We start from the raw sequence: 14,258 nt of genomic DNA on the forward strand, positions 1-14,258 counted from the left end.
TGCCACCAGGGAAGCCCCTATTACCCGATTTCTGACTCTGTGGGAGCAAAACCCCTCTGGAGTCTGGGATGGCAGTGGGGTGTTTCAGGAAACTATGCCCAGCGCTGGGTGTAACTTCCCTGTAACTTTTCCTTTACTGTCTAAGGTGGGGTCCTTTTTGCTCCATGCAGAGTTTCGGAAAAATCTCCGTCTATAGAGGATGGATATGTGGAAGATTAAAGGATATATAACCTCGAAAATATTGAATCTGGCCCCAAAGCCTGGGCTGCGAGCTTCACTGCTATCGATCCAGAGGGCGCCCCGAGGAAAGGTCCTCCAAATGTTCCTGGCTTCGCCTGGTACTGATTTAGAGTCCCCTTGGGAGGCGACTTACTGGGAGATAGACAGACGGATAAATCTGACTCTCCAGTGGACAGACATGTGATGAATGAGTGACTGATGGATTGTGAGATGTCAAGACAGGAAGATGGATCTGTTAGCCAGTCAGGCATGTGACTCTCAGACAGAGAAAGACTGACAGAGGGCCTGAAGGCCTGGCAGCGTCCCACCTGCCAGCTCGACCACAAGGCGGCGCTGCCGCCTCGCCCAGCGGCGCCCACCGTCCAGGCTGCGCGCGCTCTCGTGGGCCGGCGGCGGGGGCGGGTCTAGCGTGCTCACGGGGCGGGTCCAGCAGCCTCGCGGGGGCGACCACGGGCGGAGCGCGCGGCGGGGGCGGGGCGCGCGTGCTCGCGGGGGCGGCTGGGGGCGGGACGCGCGGCGGGCGCGGGCGCGCGCGCGCGCGGCGCGTTCCGTTCCGGGCCGAGGCTCGCGGCGGAAAAGTTGCGCGGCGGTGACGAGCGGCCCCGGGACGGGCAGCGAGCGCGACGCTGAGCCGGCCTCCGGCGCCCGCGGCCCCGCCATGGACGACCTCGGTGAGTGAGCGGGAGGCCGAGAGAGTAGGCAGCGAGGGGTGCGCGGCCCCGGGCCGGTGCGGGCGCGAGCGAGCGGCAGGCGGAATCCCACCCGCGGCGGCCCGGGTCCCGGCTCTGGTTTCGGCCGGCCGGGGCTCTGCGGGGCCGGGATCCCGCGCTGGGCCTGAGTCCCAGGCCAAGGCCAGCCCCGCACCGTCCTCACAGCTGCCACCCCCTCGCTTCGAGGACAGCCCCACCTCCGGACCCTCGACCTCGGGGTGCCACCCCCATCTCCCAGAGCAGCTTCAGGGACCCTCTTCAGGGACCCACGTCAAGGACCCGCCCCGTCCGCCTCAGGGACGGGCCCCCACTGCCCGGACCTGACCACCTCCCCAGCTGTGGGACCCTCACTTCACAGACCTTTCCCTCACCCTGGTCGCATAGATAGAACACCCAACTTGGGGATCAGCTGCCTAGTCTCACAGGCTGGGCCCTCAATTCCAGGATCCGCTCCCACCCCCTCGAGGACCACCCCTTCACAGGCAGACATCCCCACTTCAGGGGTAGCCCCACCGAGCCGACGCCTTTCATTTTACAGGTCAGATTCACAAGTTAGAGATAAGCCTCTGATGACACAGCCTCTGATGAGCTTCTGAGCTGCCACAAAGACAAGTTTCCCTCCTGTCCCACTGATCCCCCCAGTCCATTTCACGGACTGCCCTGGCCACTCTGTGGACCAGCCCCTCCCCTTTTATATCACAGATCAGCCTCGTCCTAGAAGAGTAAGCTGGGGAGACAGACTCTGGTGAAATGCCAGAGGAATGAGGTGGGAAGTGGGCCCCAAGGTATGGCCATCTTTGAACTTGTCCAGGCTGGTAACGTTCCCTCCACCCCCACCGCAGCATAACTTGCGGGAAGCCACGCAGGTAAGGAAGTTAAGATGCCCAGAACAGAGTTTTACTGTTTTTGTTGTTAGTGGAGCTCCCAAATTACTCTTCTCAGTCCAGTCTTGATCTGGTGTTAGGGAAGGGGAAAGTATCTCCTGGAACCAGACACTAAACCCAGGGAGCTTGGTGCCAGGGTTCTAGGAATGCCTTGAGTGGTGTGAACTCCGGAGTGGGAGGATTCACTCTCCCTCCCTACCCTTCACGCCTGTGGCTGGAGGGCCTCTGAGCCGGGGAGTTGAGGAGGGGGGAAAAGTTTCTTCTCTGTAGGAGCCTTGTCTTCCCTCTATGGACTGTGGGTGGCTTGTGTGACCGCTGATGCTTTCTCTGTCTCAGGCTCTGAGGGGTGGATTCATCAGACAGGACTGATGGGCCTCCCCTGAGCACACAGGGCACTAAATTAAGACTGGCTATTTGTAGGCACTGAATTTCCAAGGGGACAGGGAGGAGGATTGGGACTTGACTGCTTCCCGGAGGCTTCCTTTTGGGATCAGGGTGCCTCCCCACCCCACTGGCCCCGAGATCCTGGAGCTGGGTATGGTGTCCGGTCCTGCCTGTTTTGCAGAGTGAGATGGTTGCCAAGCATAGTTCGGCCTTTGGGTCTGGCTTGGCACCCATTTTTCCAACACACTCAAGGTTGGCATGGCTTTCAGGCAGGTATTTTTTTTTTTCACATAAAAATAACTGAGCTGAAAGGAGTCTGGGGGGATATTTTTTCAATCAGAATCTGAAAGTCTCAATGCTTTCCCAGTGGGAATTTGCGAGCAGAGTTACTGTTTCTGAAACGCTGATGGGGGTTCTGTTGCTTCTAGACAGTCCCCTTGCTGTTTGAAGGACTGAGAAAGGCTTTTTAGAGTTCGCAGTTGAAGCCCGGAATTCCTGTCCTCTGACAGTCTTCCATTTAGGGCCAGGAAACTGAGTTCGTCTCTGAAAGGAAAGAGAGTGCCCTGGCAGAGTGGATTGTAGGAATTTAAATTTGCTGTTCGAGGAGTACTTCCCCGTACCTCAACTCATCTTGTCCTCACAGCAGCCCTTTTTGAGAGCCCCTTAGGGCCACTGCTATCATTACTACCTGTCTTTTACAAATTGAGAAAACTGAGGCTGAGAAAGGTTGATTCACTTGCCGAGGGCTGCACAGCCACAGAATGACAAAATCATGGCTATAAGCCTAATCCCTAGCTCCTAGGTCTGCAGCTCTGTGTACCCCGAGGCCTTTCTGCCTGAGGAGGGGTCGCAGTGGGGTATGGCTGCCACTTGTAACTTCTGCTGCTTTCCACCATAGGCTCCTCAGTTGTCTGAATCTGGGCTGCCCAGCTTCCTTGGCCTAAGCTCCCAGGGGGCCAGCCACGCCTGGCTGAGCGGAGCCTGGGGTGGGAGGAATGGGCTGTGCAGGAGGAGAGAGGAATTTGCCTCTGCGCTCAGGCTCAGGCCCCATCAGCTGTCTGGATGGCTGCTCAGCACCCTGCCCGTCAGCTGTTTTCTTAGTTAGGCTGGACACATAGGCCAGGCCTCTTGTTTTTATTTTTCTCCTGAGAGTGCTCTCAGCTGTGAGCCTCTTGGTCCCTGAAACAGGGGCGTTTGACATGTAGCAAGTCTAGAGGGGTCAGAGTCTCTGCTGTGACTTTTTTTGGTCTTAAAAAAAATTGGGGAACTCTCCCCTTCCTGGAGCTGTTAGTGACAAACTCACCGTGTGTTGTTTAATAAGTTACAAATTTATAGCTCTCTGGGCAGAAAAACATAAACACAGCATGTCCTGCCCTTCCATGTGTGTTCTCTCTGCTTTGTGCTGCGGGGTGGCTGGTGGTGGCTTTTCTCATTACTGTTTAGATGCTGGTTTGGCTGGGAGTTCTCCCTGTTCGAGTTCTGGCTGGAGTTTCCTGGACAGAGTTCTCATAACACTGAGATGCACTCTGATTATGTTTTCGGACCTGACTCCTCTCTCTCCCCTCCTTCATGTGTCTAGTGCACTTTGGGGTGGGGGTAGGGACAGTGACCACAGCTGGGGGCTAATAATGATCATGTGCGCTTGATGGGAGCCAAGCATCCTACTCAGCATTCCTTGGTATCTTCCCAGCCATTCCGAGAGGGAGGTGTTTAATCTCCGCTTTACAGATGCAGAAATCTGAGTCAGAGAAATTCAGTGGGGGGCGCTGGGATTGTAACCCAGATTGATCCAATTCCAGATTTGGTCATCTTCATCATAATAAGGTAGTAAATGCTCGGTAATTAACCAGGGGGATGAGCCATGGGGCCTCCTGAGTAATTGCTAGGTACCTTTTACATTTCTGCCCTGGGGGCCATCCCATATGGTCATGGTGGCAAAGGGTGGTCTGGTTCAGGCCTTGATAGCTTTGCCTTTCCCATCCCTTGCAGGGGGAATAGCCAGCTGTTGGCAATGCCCAGTTGCTGCTGGAATCTGGACCTGTCTTCTTGCAGCTTCTCAGCAGTCTTGACCCTCTGGAACACAGTGCCTCATTGTCCTTGGGGGGAGTACTGGGGAGCAGGGGAGTTGCCTGGGGCATTCTGGGCTACGGAGCCTCTCTGTTCCATGGAAAGTCTGGACTTTGGGCTCACCCATCTGTGGTGCCTCTGTGTGTTAGGCTAGGGTCAGGGCACCCAGCTGCTGGGCCTGTGACAGGCGCGGCCCGTGGGGTGATGGTGAGTTCCTAGTGGGGCTCTGCGTCAGGGCCAGATCTTCTCCGGGGTTGTGTGCTAGTGAGGTGCAGAGCTGGAATTCAGACCCTGGAGTGCTGGATTCTTAAGCAGGTGCCCTTTCTGCTGGGCAGCCATAGCTTAGTGTGGAAATGTTCAGGCCGCTGGGGGCCAGAGCCCTGCCATTGTGGGTTTGAAGTCCCCCGAGGGAACATCTCAGTATTCTTTTCTTCCAGTTTGCCCAGGGGTGGCTGTGCATTGGCCAGTGGAAGGCCAGATTAACTGTGGATGTGCTGACCAGCCCTCCTCCCCCGTTTATTCATTATTCCTGAGTGTGCCAACTCTCCAAAGCTTCCCTTAGGCCTTTACCTTGTTCCAAGGCCAGAGATGTTGAAAAAACTTCCTCCCAGCTTCACTCTCATTCCAGCCCTCCGCTGGGTTGTCCTGGTCTCAGTGCCTTCATTAATAATAACAGCCATCTGTAGAACACTTTTTCTTTTTTACAGTGTTTGCAGAACTCTTACTGTAATGTTTATTGAGCACTTACTATGTGCAGGCCCTGTGCTGGGTACCTTACATACATTGTTTCATTGAATCATGTTGGCCCTATGAGGTGCAGGTTCCGTTATTATTACTACTACCCATTTTACAGATGGTAAAATGGAGGCACAGAAAGGGTGTGCCCACTTGCCCAAGTTCTATAACTAGTGAGTGGCAGAGCTGGGATTTAAATGCAGATTGGGCTTGTAACCGTTTTTACATGTCTGTTCATGATACTGGATCGATCTCAGTTGCCTGTTTTTTTAAAAACTATTTATTTTTATTTTTGGCTGCATTGGGTCTTCGTTGCTGCACGCGGGCTTTCTCTAGTTATGGTGAGTGGGGGCTACTTTTCGTTGTGGTGCGCAGGCTTCTCATTGCAGTGGCCTCTCTTGTCACGGAGCACGGGCTGTAGGTGCGTGGGCTTCAGTAGTTGCAGCGCATGGGCTCAGTAGTTGTGGCTTGTGGGCTCCAGAGCGCAGGCTCAGTAGTTGTGGCGCACGGGCCTAGTTGCTCTGTGGCATGTGGGATCTTCCCAGACCAGGGCTTGAACCCGTGTCCCCTGCACTGGCAGGCGGATTCTTTTTTTTTTTTTTTATAAATTTTATTTATTTATTTATTTATTTATTTTTGGCTGCGTTGGGCCTTCGTTGCTGCACGCAGGCTTTCTCTATTTGCGGCAAGTGGGAGCCACTCTTTGTTGTGGTGCGAGGGCCTCTCATTGTGGTGGCTTCTCTTGTTGCGGAGCATGGGCTCCAGACGCGTGGGCTTCAGTAGTTGTGGCACACGGGCTCAGTAGTTGTGGCTTACGGGCTCTAGAGCGCAGACTCAGTAGTTGTGGCGCACGGGCTTAGTTGTTCCATGGCATGTGGGATCTTCCCAGACCAGGGCTCGAACCCGTGTCCCCTGCATTGGCAGGTGGATTCTTAACCACTGTGCCACCTGGGAAGCCCTTGGGTTGCCTGTTGGTTTGATTGCTTTCCACTTCTAGGATGCTAAAAATCTTCTCTGCCCCTTCCCACACACACATTCTCTGTTCAGTGTCTCACATCTGTCTTTTTCCTGTTCTCTGTGACTTCTTCCCTCTCATTTGTTCGTTCTTGGGGATGCCATGCTGAGGATGGGATGCTGGGCACTTGTGGCAGTGTCTCCTGCTCAGTGGAGGACCTCATTCCTCTCTTACCTGTTACCTCTTCAGTCATCTGTTAGCCTCAAGACAGGGTTGAGAGCTTACAGCACAGCTGCTGCGGAGCACCTGGGGCGGATTCTGAGCTCCCTTTTCACTCCTTGTGGTTGGAATCAGAGCCCTCTGTGCCCCCCACCCCATACACTCTCCTTTCTTTGTTCAGGTGTTTGCACATGGCTGCCATTGGGAGCCCGCCCATTTCCAGAAGAGGAAGTCCTAGGAAACTTTTGAGGTGGAGAATTGAGGATGTCCTGTGGGAGGGAGAGAGGGAGAGAAAGCATTAGGAAGTTGAATTTTCCCAGAAATCTTGACAAACCAGCAGATTCATAGGGGTATCCAGGGGAGTTCCCTGGCGGTCCATTGGTTGGGACTCTGCGCTTCCACTGCAGGGGGCCTGGGTTCGATTGCTGGTCACGGAATCAGGATCCCACATGCTGGGCAGTGCGGCCAAAAAATAAAGGGGGGGGGCGGGCTGTCCAGAGATGGTCTCCTGACCTGGGATAGGCCTGGAGCCACCACGGCCTCCCAGGTCCACATTGCCTTTTCAGTTGGAGTCACACATCCGGCCTCAAGTGTCCATTCACATCCAGATAAGTCTTCCAACTAGTGGATTGATTGCCTAACCAGTGGGGCCCAGGGCTGGCCTCTCTAGGGAGGCCTTGGATGCTAGGCCAGTGACAGGCAGAATATGTGGTTGGCCAGGCCCAGCAGAGCCCCAGTGGCCAAATTTTCCCTTAAAGATGGCCTTTTAATGCTGATTTCTTGTGTGATTGTGATATTGTGGTTTTACGGGAGAACATTGTTACTTAGGTGCATGTGAAAGTATTTGGGAGTGAAATATCATGATGTCTGCAACTTAGTTTTAAATGATGTAGTAAAAAAAAAAAGAAAGGGGTATATGTGTATATACTGTGTATATATGTCGAGAGAGAGAAGGAGAAAGCATTTGTACAAGTGTGTACAAAAAAGTGGCAAAAACATTAACTGTGACTGAATCTAGGTAGAGGGTATATGGGTGCTCATTGCAATGGCCTTTCAACTTCTCTGTATGTTTAGACATTTTCATGGTAAAAAGCTGGGAAAAAAGTAAGAAAACCTTGCTTTTCCATAGTGGGCTTGGAGTTTTTCGGTTAGGGGTGCTCATAAGTGACTACCTGTGGTTGACCTGAGTGACTCTCGGCCTCCCTGGGTGGGCAGAGACAGGAGCCAAGTGGTTCTGGGATGGTGGTGACTGGTGACTCTCAGCTGGGGTTGGGGGCATGTTGTGACCCATGCAGAAAAAAGGACAGGGCCAGGCAGAGACAGTGAGCTTCCCTGGTGTGGAGGGAGCCTCTGGGGTTATTTTGGGTATGGTGATGTTAAACGGACCAGTGTCGGGGCAAGGGAGATGCTGGGCTCTGGTTGGAGTTTGGAAGGGGTTGCCTGGGTGGGATGCAGAGCAATGCTTTACAAAAGGCAGAGAGCAGCCTCTGGGCAGCTGGAGACTGGGGGAGGGGACGAAATGCCATTTGCTTCACATCACGAACCTCCTATCTGTGGCCAAAGGAACACCATTAGCCTGTGGGCAGCGGAGGCCGGAGTGGCCCTAGGCTCTTGCTTGCAGCTCCGCTGGCTGTCCAGTTCTCCAGACTTGAGGCTCCCTCTCCTGGAATCCCCACTCCCAGGTCTCTCTTGTCTTGGTTTGTGCAGACTCAAATCCTGTCCACCAGGCCTCCCATCTGTTTGGGAGAAATAGCTGGGTTCCGGCACCAGTGGCCCCCTTGGCTTTGAGGGCCCTGGTGCCTACTAGAAGCATTTTGGGCAGCCAGTCGGCCCTCGTAAGGGGAGTGCTTCGCCCGAGGGTCTTCTGTGAGCTTCACTTCTGTCTGTCAGCAAGCAAGGATACAGAGGCTGGACGCTGGGTCATGATCGTGGGGTCGTCCTAGGGAGGTCTCAGAGCCGTGTCCAGCCTGACTGCCTGTTTGAGGAGCAGGATGATGTGTGCTTTATGGGGGTGGGGGTGGGGAGGGGTGGTGCTGGGAGGAAGCTTTATGTAATTCTTGGCTGGGACTCAGGTAATTGTTTTAATGAAATGGAATGCAGCTTATTCAGAACTCTCTTGGCAGAAACAGCCATGTTCTGTTCTGTTTTCTTGTTGGAGAGAACGAGTCACACACTTGCAGCCGTTTGAAAGAGTGGAACCCAGGGTGAGCTAGCATGAGTAAGGTAGGCAGAGGCCTCCGGGGATCTCCTCTCGGTTCAGCGCAAGGATCCTCAGACGGCTCGGCTCGACTCTCCTGGACGCCAGTCTGGGAGCCTTTTTGAATGAGCCATGGACACTCAGGCCTCTTGCAACAACAGAAAGACCCTGCTGCAAGTGGGCTGTGAACTGAGCCTGGACCTGCTGCCTCCCTCGTTGTCAGGAGGCCTCGTGATGTGGACGTGGGAGCGCTCAGCACACAGCAGACAGACCCTCCAGGACGGTCTGCTATTTGCTGTGTCCCCTTTTTTCCACCTCAACACCTCCTGTAACTCCCCGCGCGCCCCCCTTACCCCGCCAGCATCTCCCATCAGTGTCAACATCCGTGGTCTAATGTGACCCATCCGCAGATACACCTGGATCCCCTTTCCTTCTGGTTTCCTTTCCACCCCGTCTGCCCCTGCTAACTTCTTTAGCCTGCTCCTTTTTCTGTTTTGAATGCAGCCTGGGCCGTTCTTCCACGTTTTCTTTTTTGCTAAGCATGCATCTCACTCTGTAGCAGCCATATTTCCCCTCCCTTCCTTAAAACCTGCTTCTCCGCAGAACCCCCTTCTTCCTTCCCCTCCTCCTTCTCTGATCCCTTTGTGGGGCGCAACATTGCATTTTCCCAAAGGTTTTTTCTGGGCTCCCTGTTTCTCTCCTAGGTACCCAGGTAAATTTATCTACTTGCGTGACCTCTTTTATCACTGGTGTGTTGGCAACTCCTAAATTTATATTTCCACCCCTGACGTGGATTCTATTGTCCAGATTCTTCCGGTCTGCACGCCAGCAAAGACCCAGCTCATTTCCTTCTCACTCTCTCTTCACAGCCTCATTTGTTGTCTGCTCTCTCTGTTATTGCCCCTTCCCTTCTCTTGGCCTGTGTTAAACCATTTCTGCAACAGTTTAAAATTTATTTATTTTATTTATTTATTTTTGGCTACATTGGGTCTTCATTGCTGTGCTGGGCTTTCTCTAGTTGCGGTGAACAGGGGCTACTCTTCATTGCGGTGTGCAGACTTCTCATTGTGGTGGCTTTTCTCTATGCGGAGCATGGGCTCTAGGCTCACGGGCTTCAGTAGTTGTGGCACACAGGCTCAGTAGTTGTGGCTCGCAGGCTCTAGAGCACAGGCTCAGTAGTTGTGGCTCGCAGGCTTAGTTGCTCCGCAGCATGTGGGATCTTCCTGGACCACGGCTCAAACCTGTGTCCCTGCATTGGCAGGGGGATTCTTAACCACTGCGCCACCAGGGAAGCCCCATTTCTGCAACATTTTAAGGTTTAGGAAACATGTTCACGTGCTTCGTCATTGTTGATGATTCTGACAACAGCTCTTTGGAGTATGTGGTAGCTTCCTCCATTTTACAGATGAGGAAGCTAAACTGCAGCTCAGGGCACATAGAGGAAAGGGTCACACCCAGTGTCACCACAGATAATGTAGTAAAAACTTGATCTTAGGTCTTTGAGTGCCCAACCCCCTTCTCTTTTTCGTTCTTCATGTTGGAAACCTTAACGCAGAGATGGGAATTTGCAGGTTGGATTTGGCCTGCAGACCCGTGTTACTTGGCCTGCGTGGTATTTAAAAATATTCCGGGGCTTCCCTGGTGGTGCAGTGGTTGAGAGTCCGCCTGCCGATGCAGGGGACATGGGTTCGTGTCCCGGTCTGGGAAGATCCCACATGCCGTGGAGCGGCTGGGCCCGTGAGCCATGGCCGCTGAGCCTGCGCGTCCGGAGCCTGTGCTCGGCAACAGGAGAGGCCACAGCAGTGAGAGGCCCACGTACCACAAAAAAACCCCAAAAAACAAAACAAAACAAAAATTCCGAATTAGTTGCCAGTATTTAAAGTATAAGGAGATTGCACCCAAAAATCCGTATGTTATTTCTTTCGAAAAATCAGAGTCGGCTACACTGGACGCCCATCCTTCATGGCACTGGTTTGTTGAATTCGGCAGCTCCCGCCCTTGCATCGGCCCTCTCTGTTGCCTGCAGCGGGCCCACTTTGGAAGGTTCTAAAAATGCTTTCTTTCTGCCCTGCATTTACGGCAAACACACAGTTGCCAAGTCTAGGGGGCTTCTTGAACTGCATTCTCTGAGTTAGATTTGACTTCTGACCACTCCAAGCACTTAGTTCTGCCCGAAGTCTGGACCCTTGTCCATGTTGCAGAAAATAGCCTCCTGACCTGTCCGTCTCCTTTCACTCTCAGCCCTTAAGGTCTCAGCTGCAGTCATCTTCTTGAGAAGGTTTTTTTTCCGGTTGAAACTAGCCAACCTCTTGACCCTCCCGCTTCACTGTAACTTCACAGATCTGTGTACACTGGGCTTTTTTCCTTTTGTCTCCCCCTCTGCCCTGTAAGCCCATTGAAGACAGGGATCTTACCTGCTGTTCAAGTGTCTCTAACCTCCGAGTATGGCTTGGTTCTCTCTGCAGTTGCTTAATAAATATTTGAAGGTGGCTGATGATTAAACGAGTATGAACTGCAGACACCCATCATGATGCTGAACGTCCAGCAAACCACTTCCTCCATTGGAGAATCTGAGCCAGAAACCCTCTGGGTTCCAGGCAGGTGGGGAGGCAGCGTAGTGCCACAGAAAGAACACAGGCTCGCCTATCAGCCCCTCCTCTCCTGGGTCTGTATCCGTGCTGCCACTTGCCAACTGTGTGACCTTGACAGGTCACCTTATACCCTGAGCCTCAGTCCCCTCATCTGTGAAACAGGCGCATTTCCTGAAATGCTATAAAGTACTCAATAAACGGTAACGATTATCATTATTATTCCCTGGAATAATCTAGACATTGCTCTGGGGGGGGTTGGCTTTCTCTGTCACCTTTCCACCTGACAACTCTGCTGCCTGTGTCTGCTGTGGCCTTGGTGGCGGGCATTTAGAGCACACGTACCTGGATGGCCATTTAGCTGGGCCTGGGGGAGGATTCTGAGCTCTGTTAGCTCCCCGGAGAATGTGATTTGGGACCCTTCGTGTCCCTGTGGGGTGAGGACGAGTGTTTGGGGCTCTGCTCTGCAGGTGAAATAGTCATGTTCTGGTGCTGGTGGTGTTAAGTTGGATTTTGATTGTGTGACATCTCGCTTCCCCTGAGCCTCTTCCGTGGCTTTGAGGAGGAAGCGGTGGAGGAGGACGTTGTTTGGTGGCTTGGTTTATACTGATTGCTTATCTAAGACTAAAATTTGAGAGCGGCCAGAGAGCTGCTCTTGGATCAGTGCAGGGCTTCTCCCAGAACTCGCAGGCCTTCCTCTGGCCAAGGCAAGCTGTAAAGGATGGTCTGTGACATCTACAAAACCTCCCAGGCTGGGTCTAGGCCAGTGAGGTTCCTAGTAGCAGTAGAACAAGGGAGAGTTTGGTTTTCTGGGCCGTGAACTGTGGCTTTTGTCAGCTGAGTGGACCCAGTACCTAGGCTGCCCCCTGTCTGCCTCTGTACCCATTTAGGGGCAGCCGATCTGTTGGGTCAGTCCCAGACCCCATTCAGGTTTGAAGTGGTTCAGAGAGTCGTGGCCAGGCTTTTCCTTGCTCTCTGTTTCCAGGAATATTCCTCTTCCTTGGGTGGAAATGGGAGTGTCCCACAGCCTGCACTTGGTTTCCTCCGGATTTACCATTTGCCCCGTGGACTCCCTCCGGACTCTGCTGACCGGCTGGGGTGGGTTCTCATCACTGGTGAGCTGCAGGACAGCCACATGGGGCTGGCTCCTCTGGGGCGGGGATGAAGGAGCGGCCATGGCGCCTGGCACACTACACTCGTGCCTCGTCGGAGACCTGACCTGGTTCCCTCCTGGGCTCGCTTGGTTACATGCTGCCCATCTTGGAAAGTCCTATGTCCTCACAAGTGGATGTGTGGTTTCCTCACCATCCTTAGGAGCGTCAGCCTAGCTGCATCTTTGGGGTGAGGGAGCTGTTGAGATAGCTCGGTGGCCTTGTTTCCTCCCTGTCTGAACCCCTCAGATGGTCTCTTCTGGCCTGTCCTAAAATTTGCAAGAATTCCCGCCTCTTCTCTGTCTTTGGAGAGCCACACTGGAAGTCTTTTTGCCTGGTCTGCTGAGGCAGCCACGCCAGAAACAAGCTGGGGAAGAAGAGGAGTGTCACCTGGAGGTGGTTGTCATGCTTCCTGTGGTCACTTGTGATTATCTGTTCCAAAACATCCTGTTTTCACCCTTAGTGCAGCAGGAGTTCTGACCTGGAGACAGCTATTATCTGCCTGATCTTGGACAGAGGCATGGGGCCAGGGGTGTCACAGCTCATCTGCCCCGGGGGACCCTGGGCTTGCTGGTTGCTGGCTGTTGATGGCATTACCGGTAGCAGCTCCTTTCCTCGTCACTGGCTTGGGCTTCATCCCGGCTCTGCCCATTCTCTTCTCCCTGCTTCTACTGCCTGTGAGATTTTTCCTCCAAATGTTCTGTTGCGTGTGACCAGTCAGCCCTCCCTTCTCTGTGGTTCTGGACTTCAGTCTTTCTTAGAGTGGAAGGGGCCTTAGGATGTCACCCACTCCTGTGGTTGGGGTCTCTGCCGATCACCTCTTCAGTCAGAGCTGCTCACTTCATATCTGTTTATATATTGGGCTTCCACTGAAGACTGCAATTGCAAAAGGGGTTTTGTGGTTTTTCAAAAATTTGAAAATAAAAATGTAAAATCATTTGAAAATCACTTATGAGGTTCAACCCACCTGTTTTACAGAGGGACAAACTGAGACCCTCTGAGGAGAAAGTACTTGCCTGGGACACTTCATAGCAGAACAAGCCTGTGCTTTTTTCCCTCTTTCTAGCCCTTCTTGGGAATATCCAGCTTCCTAGTTTTCTTCATTTCTAGAACCACGCACTTGCCACAGTGTATCCTCAAGCCTTGTTTTCTTCTAGAGACCTTTCTCATGCCATTTTTTTGTTTTTGTTTTTTTTTTTTTGCGGTACGCGGGCCTGTCACTGTTGTGGCCTCTCCCGCTGCGGAGCACAGCCTCCGGACGCGCAGGCTCAGCAGCCATGGCTCACGGGCCCAGCCGCTCCGCGGCATGTGGGATCTTCCCGGACCAGGGCACGAACCCGTGTCCCCTGCATCTGCAGGCAGACTCTCAACCACTGCGCCACCAGGGAAGCCCATCTCATGCCATTTTGTATCCAGTATTGTTACTTACTTTGTAAAAGTTTTTATGTCAAAGAAGATACATACCTATTGTAAAAACAAAAAAGAAAAAGGTACAGAGTGAAAGTCCTTCCTTCCTTCCCCCACCAGGGGTAACTGTAGTTAACAGTTTGCCGTGTATCTTACCCACCCATCTTCTACACATTTGTGAATACATAAGCATGCATGTGATATACATACCCTTCACTTTTTTAAAACTAAGATGAAATTCACATAACATAAAATTAGCCACTCTAAAGTATACAATTCAGTGGCATTTAGGACATTCACAATTTGTGTAACCATCACCTCTGTCTAGTTCGGAACATTTTCATCACCACCAAAGGAGTCCCTGTATCCGTTAAGCAGTCACTTCCCTTTACTCCCTCCCCATAATCCCTGGCAGCTACTAATCTGCTTTCTGTATCGATGGATTTGCCTATTTTGGACATTTCATATAAGTGGAATGATACAATACCTGGCCTTTTGTGTAGAGTTTTTGTTTTTTGGGTTTTTTTTGTGGTACGCGGGCCTCTCACTGTTGTGGCCGCTCCCGTCGCGGAGCACAGGCTCCGGATGCACAGGCTCAGCGGCCATGGCTCACGGGCCTAGCCGCTCCATGGCATGTGGGATCTTCCCGGACCAGGGCACGAACCCGTGTCCCCGGCAGGGGGACTCTCAACCACTGCGCCACCAGGGAAGCCCCATACCT

The 14,258-nt window shown here is 53.0% G+C and overlaps 1 protein-coding gene across 8 annotated transcripts in view; it reads left to right on the plus strand.

The window, feature by feature from the left end:
• The first annotated feature begins 786 nt into the window (after positions 1 to 786).
• Positions 787 to 14,258, plus strand: part of PXN (paxillin) — a 44,832-nt gene continuing 31,360 nt past the window's right edge. For all 8 annotated transcript variants that reach the window (XM_030860532.2, XM_060310396.1, XM_060310397.1 and 5 more), the window contains exon 1: positions 787 to 911. In XM_030860532.2, coding sequence (XP_030716392.1) covers positions 899 to 911 — 13 coding nt within the window. In that variant the 5' untranslated portion in view covers positions 787 to 898. The remainder of the gene's footprint in view (positions 912 to 14,258) is intronic.

The sequence above is a fragment of the Globicephala melas genome, chromosome 13, assembly GCF_963455315.2.
Source record: "Globicephala melas chromosome 13, mGloMel1.2, whole genome shotgun sequence".
In the NCBI taxonomy this organism is placed as follows: Eukaryota; Metazoa; Chordata; class Mammalia; order Artiodactyla; family Delphinidae; genus Globicephala; species Globicephala melas.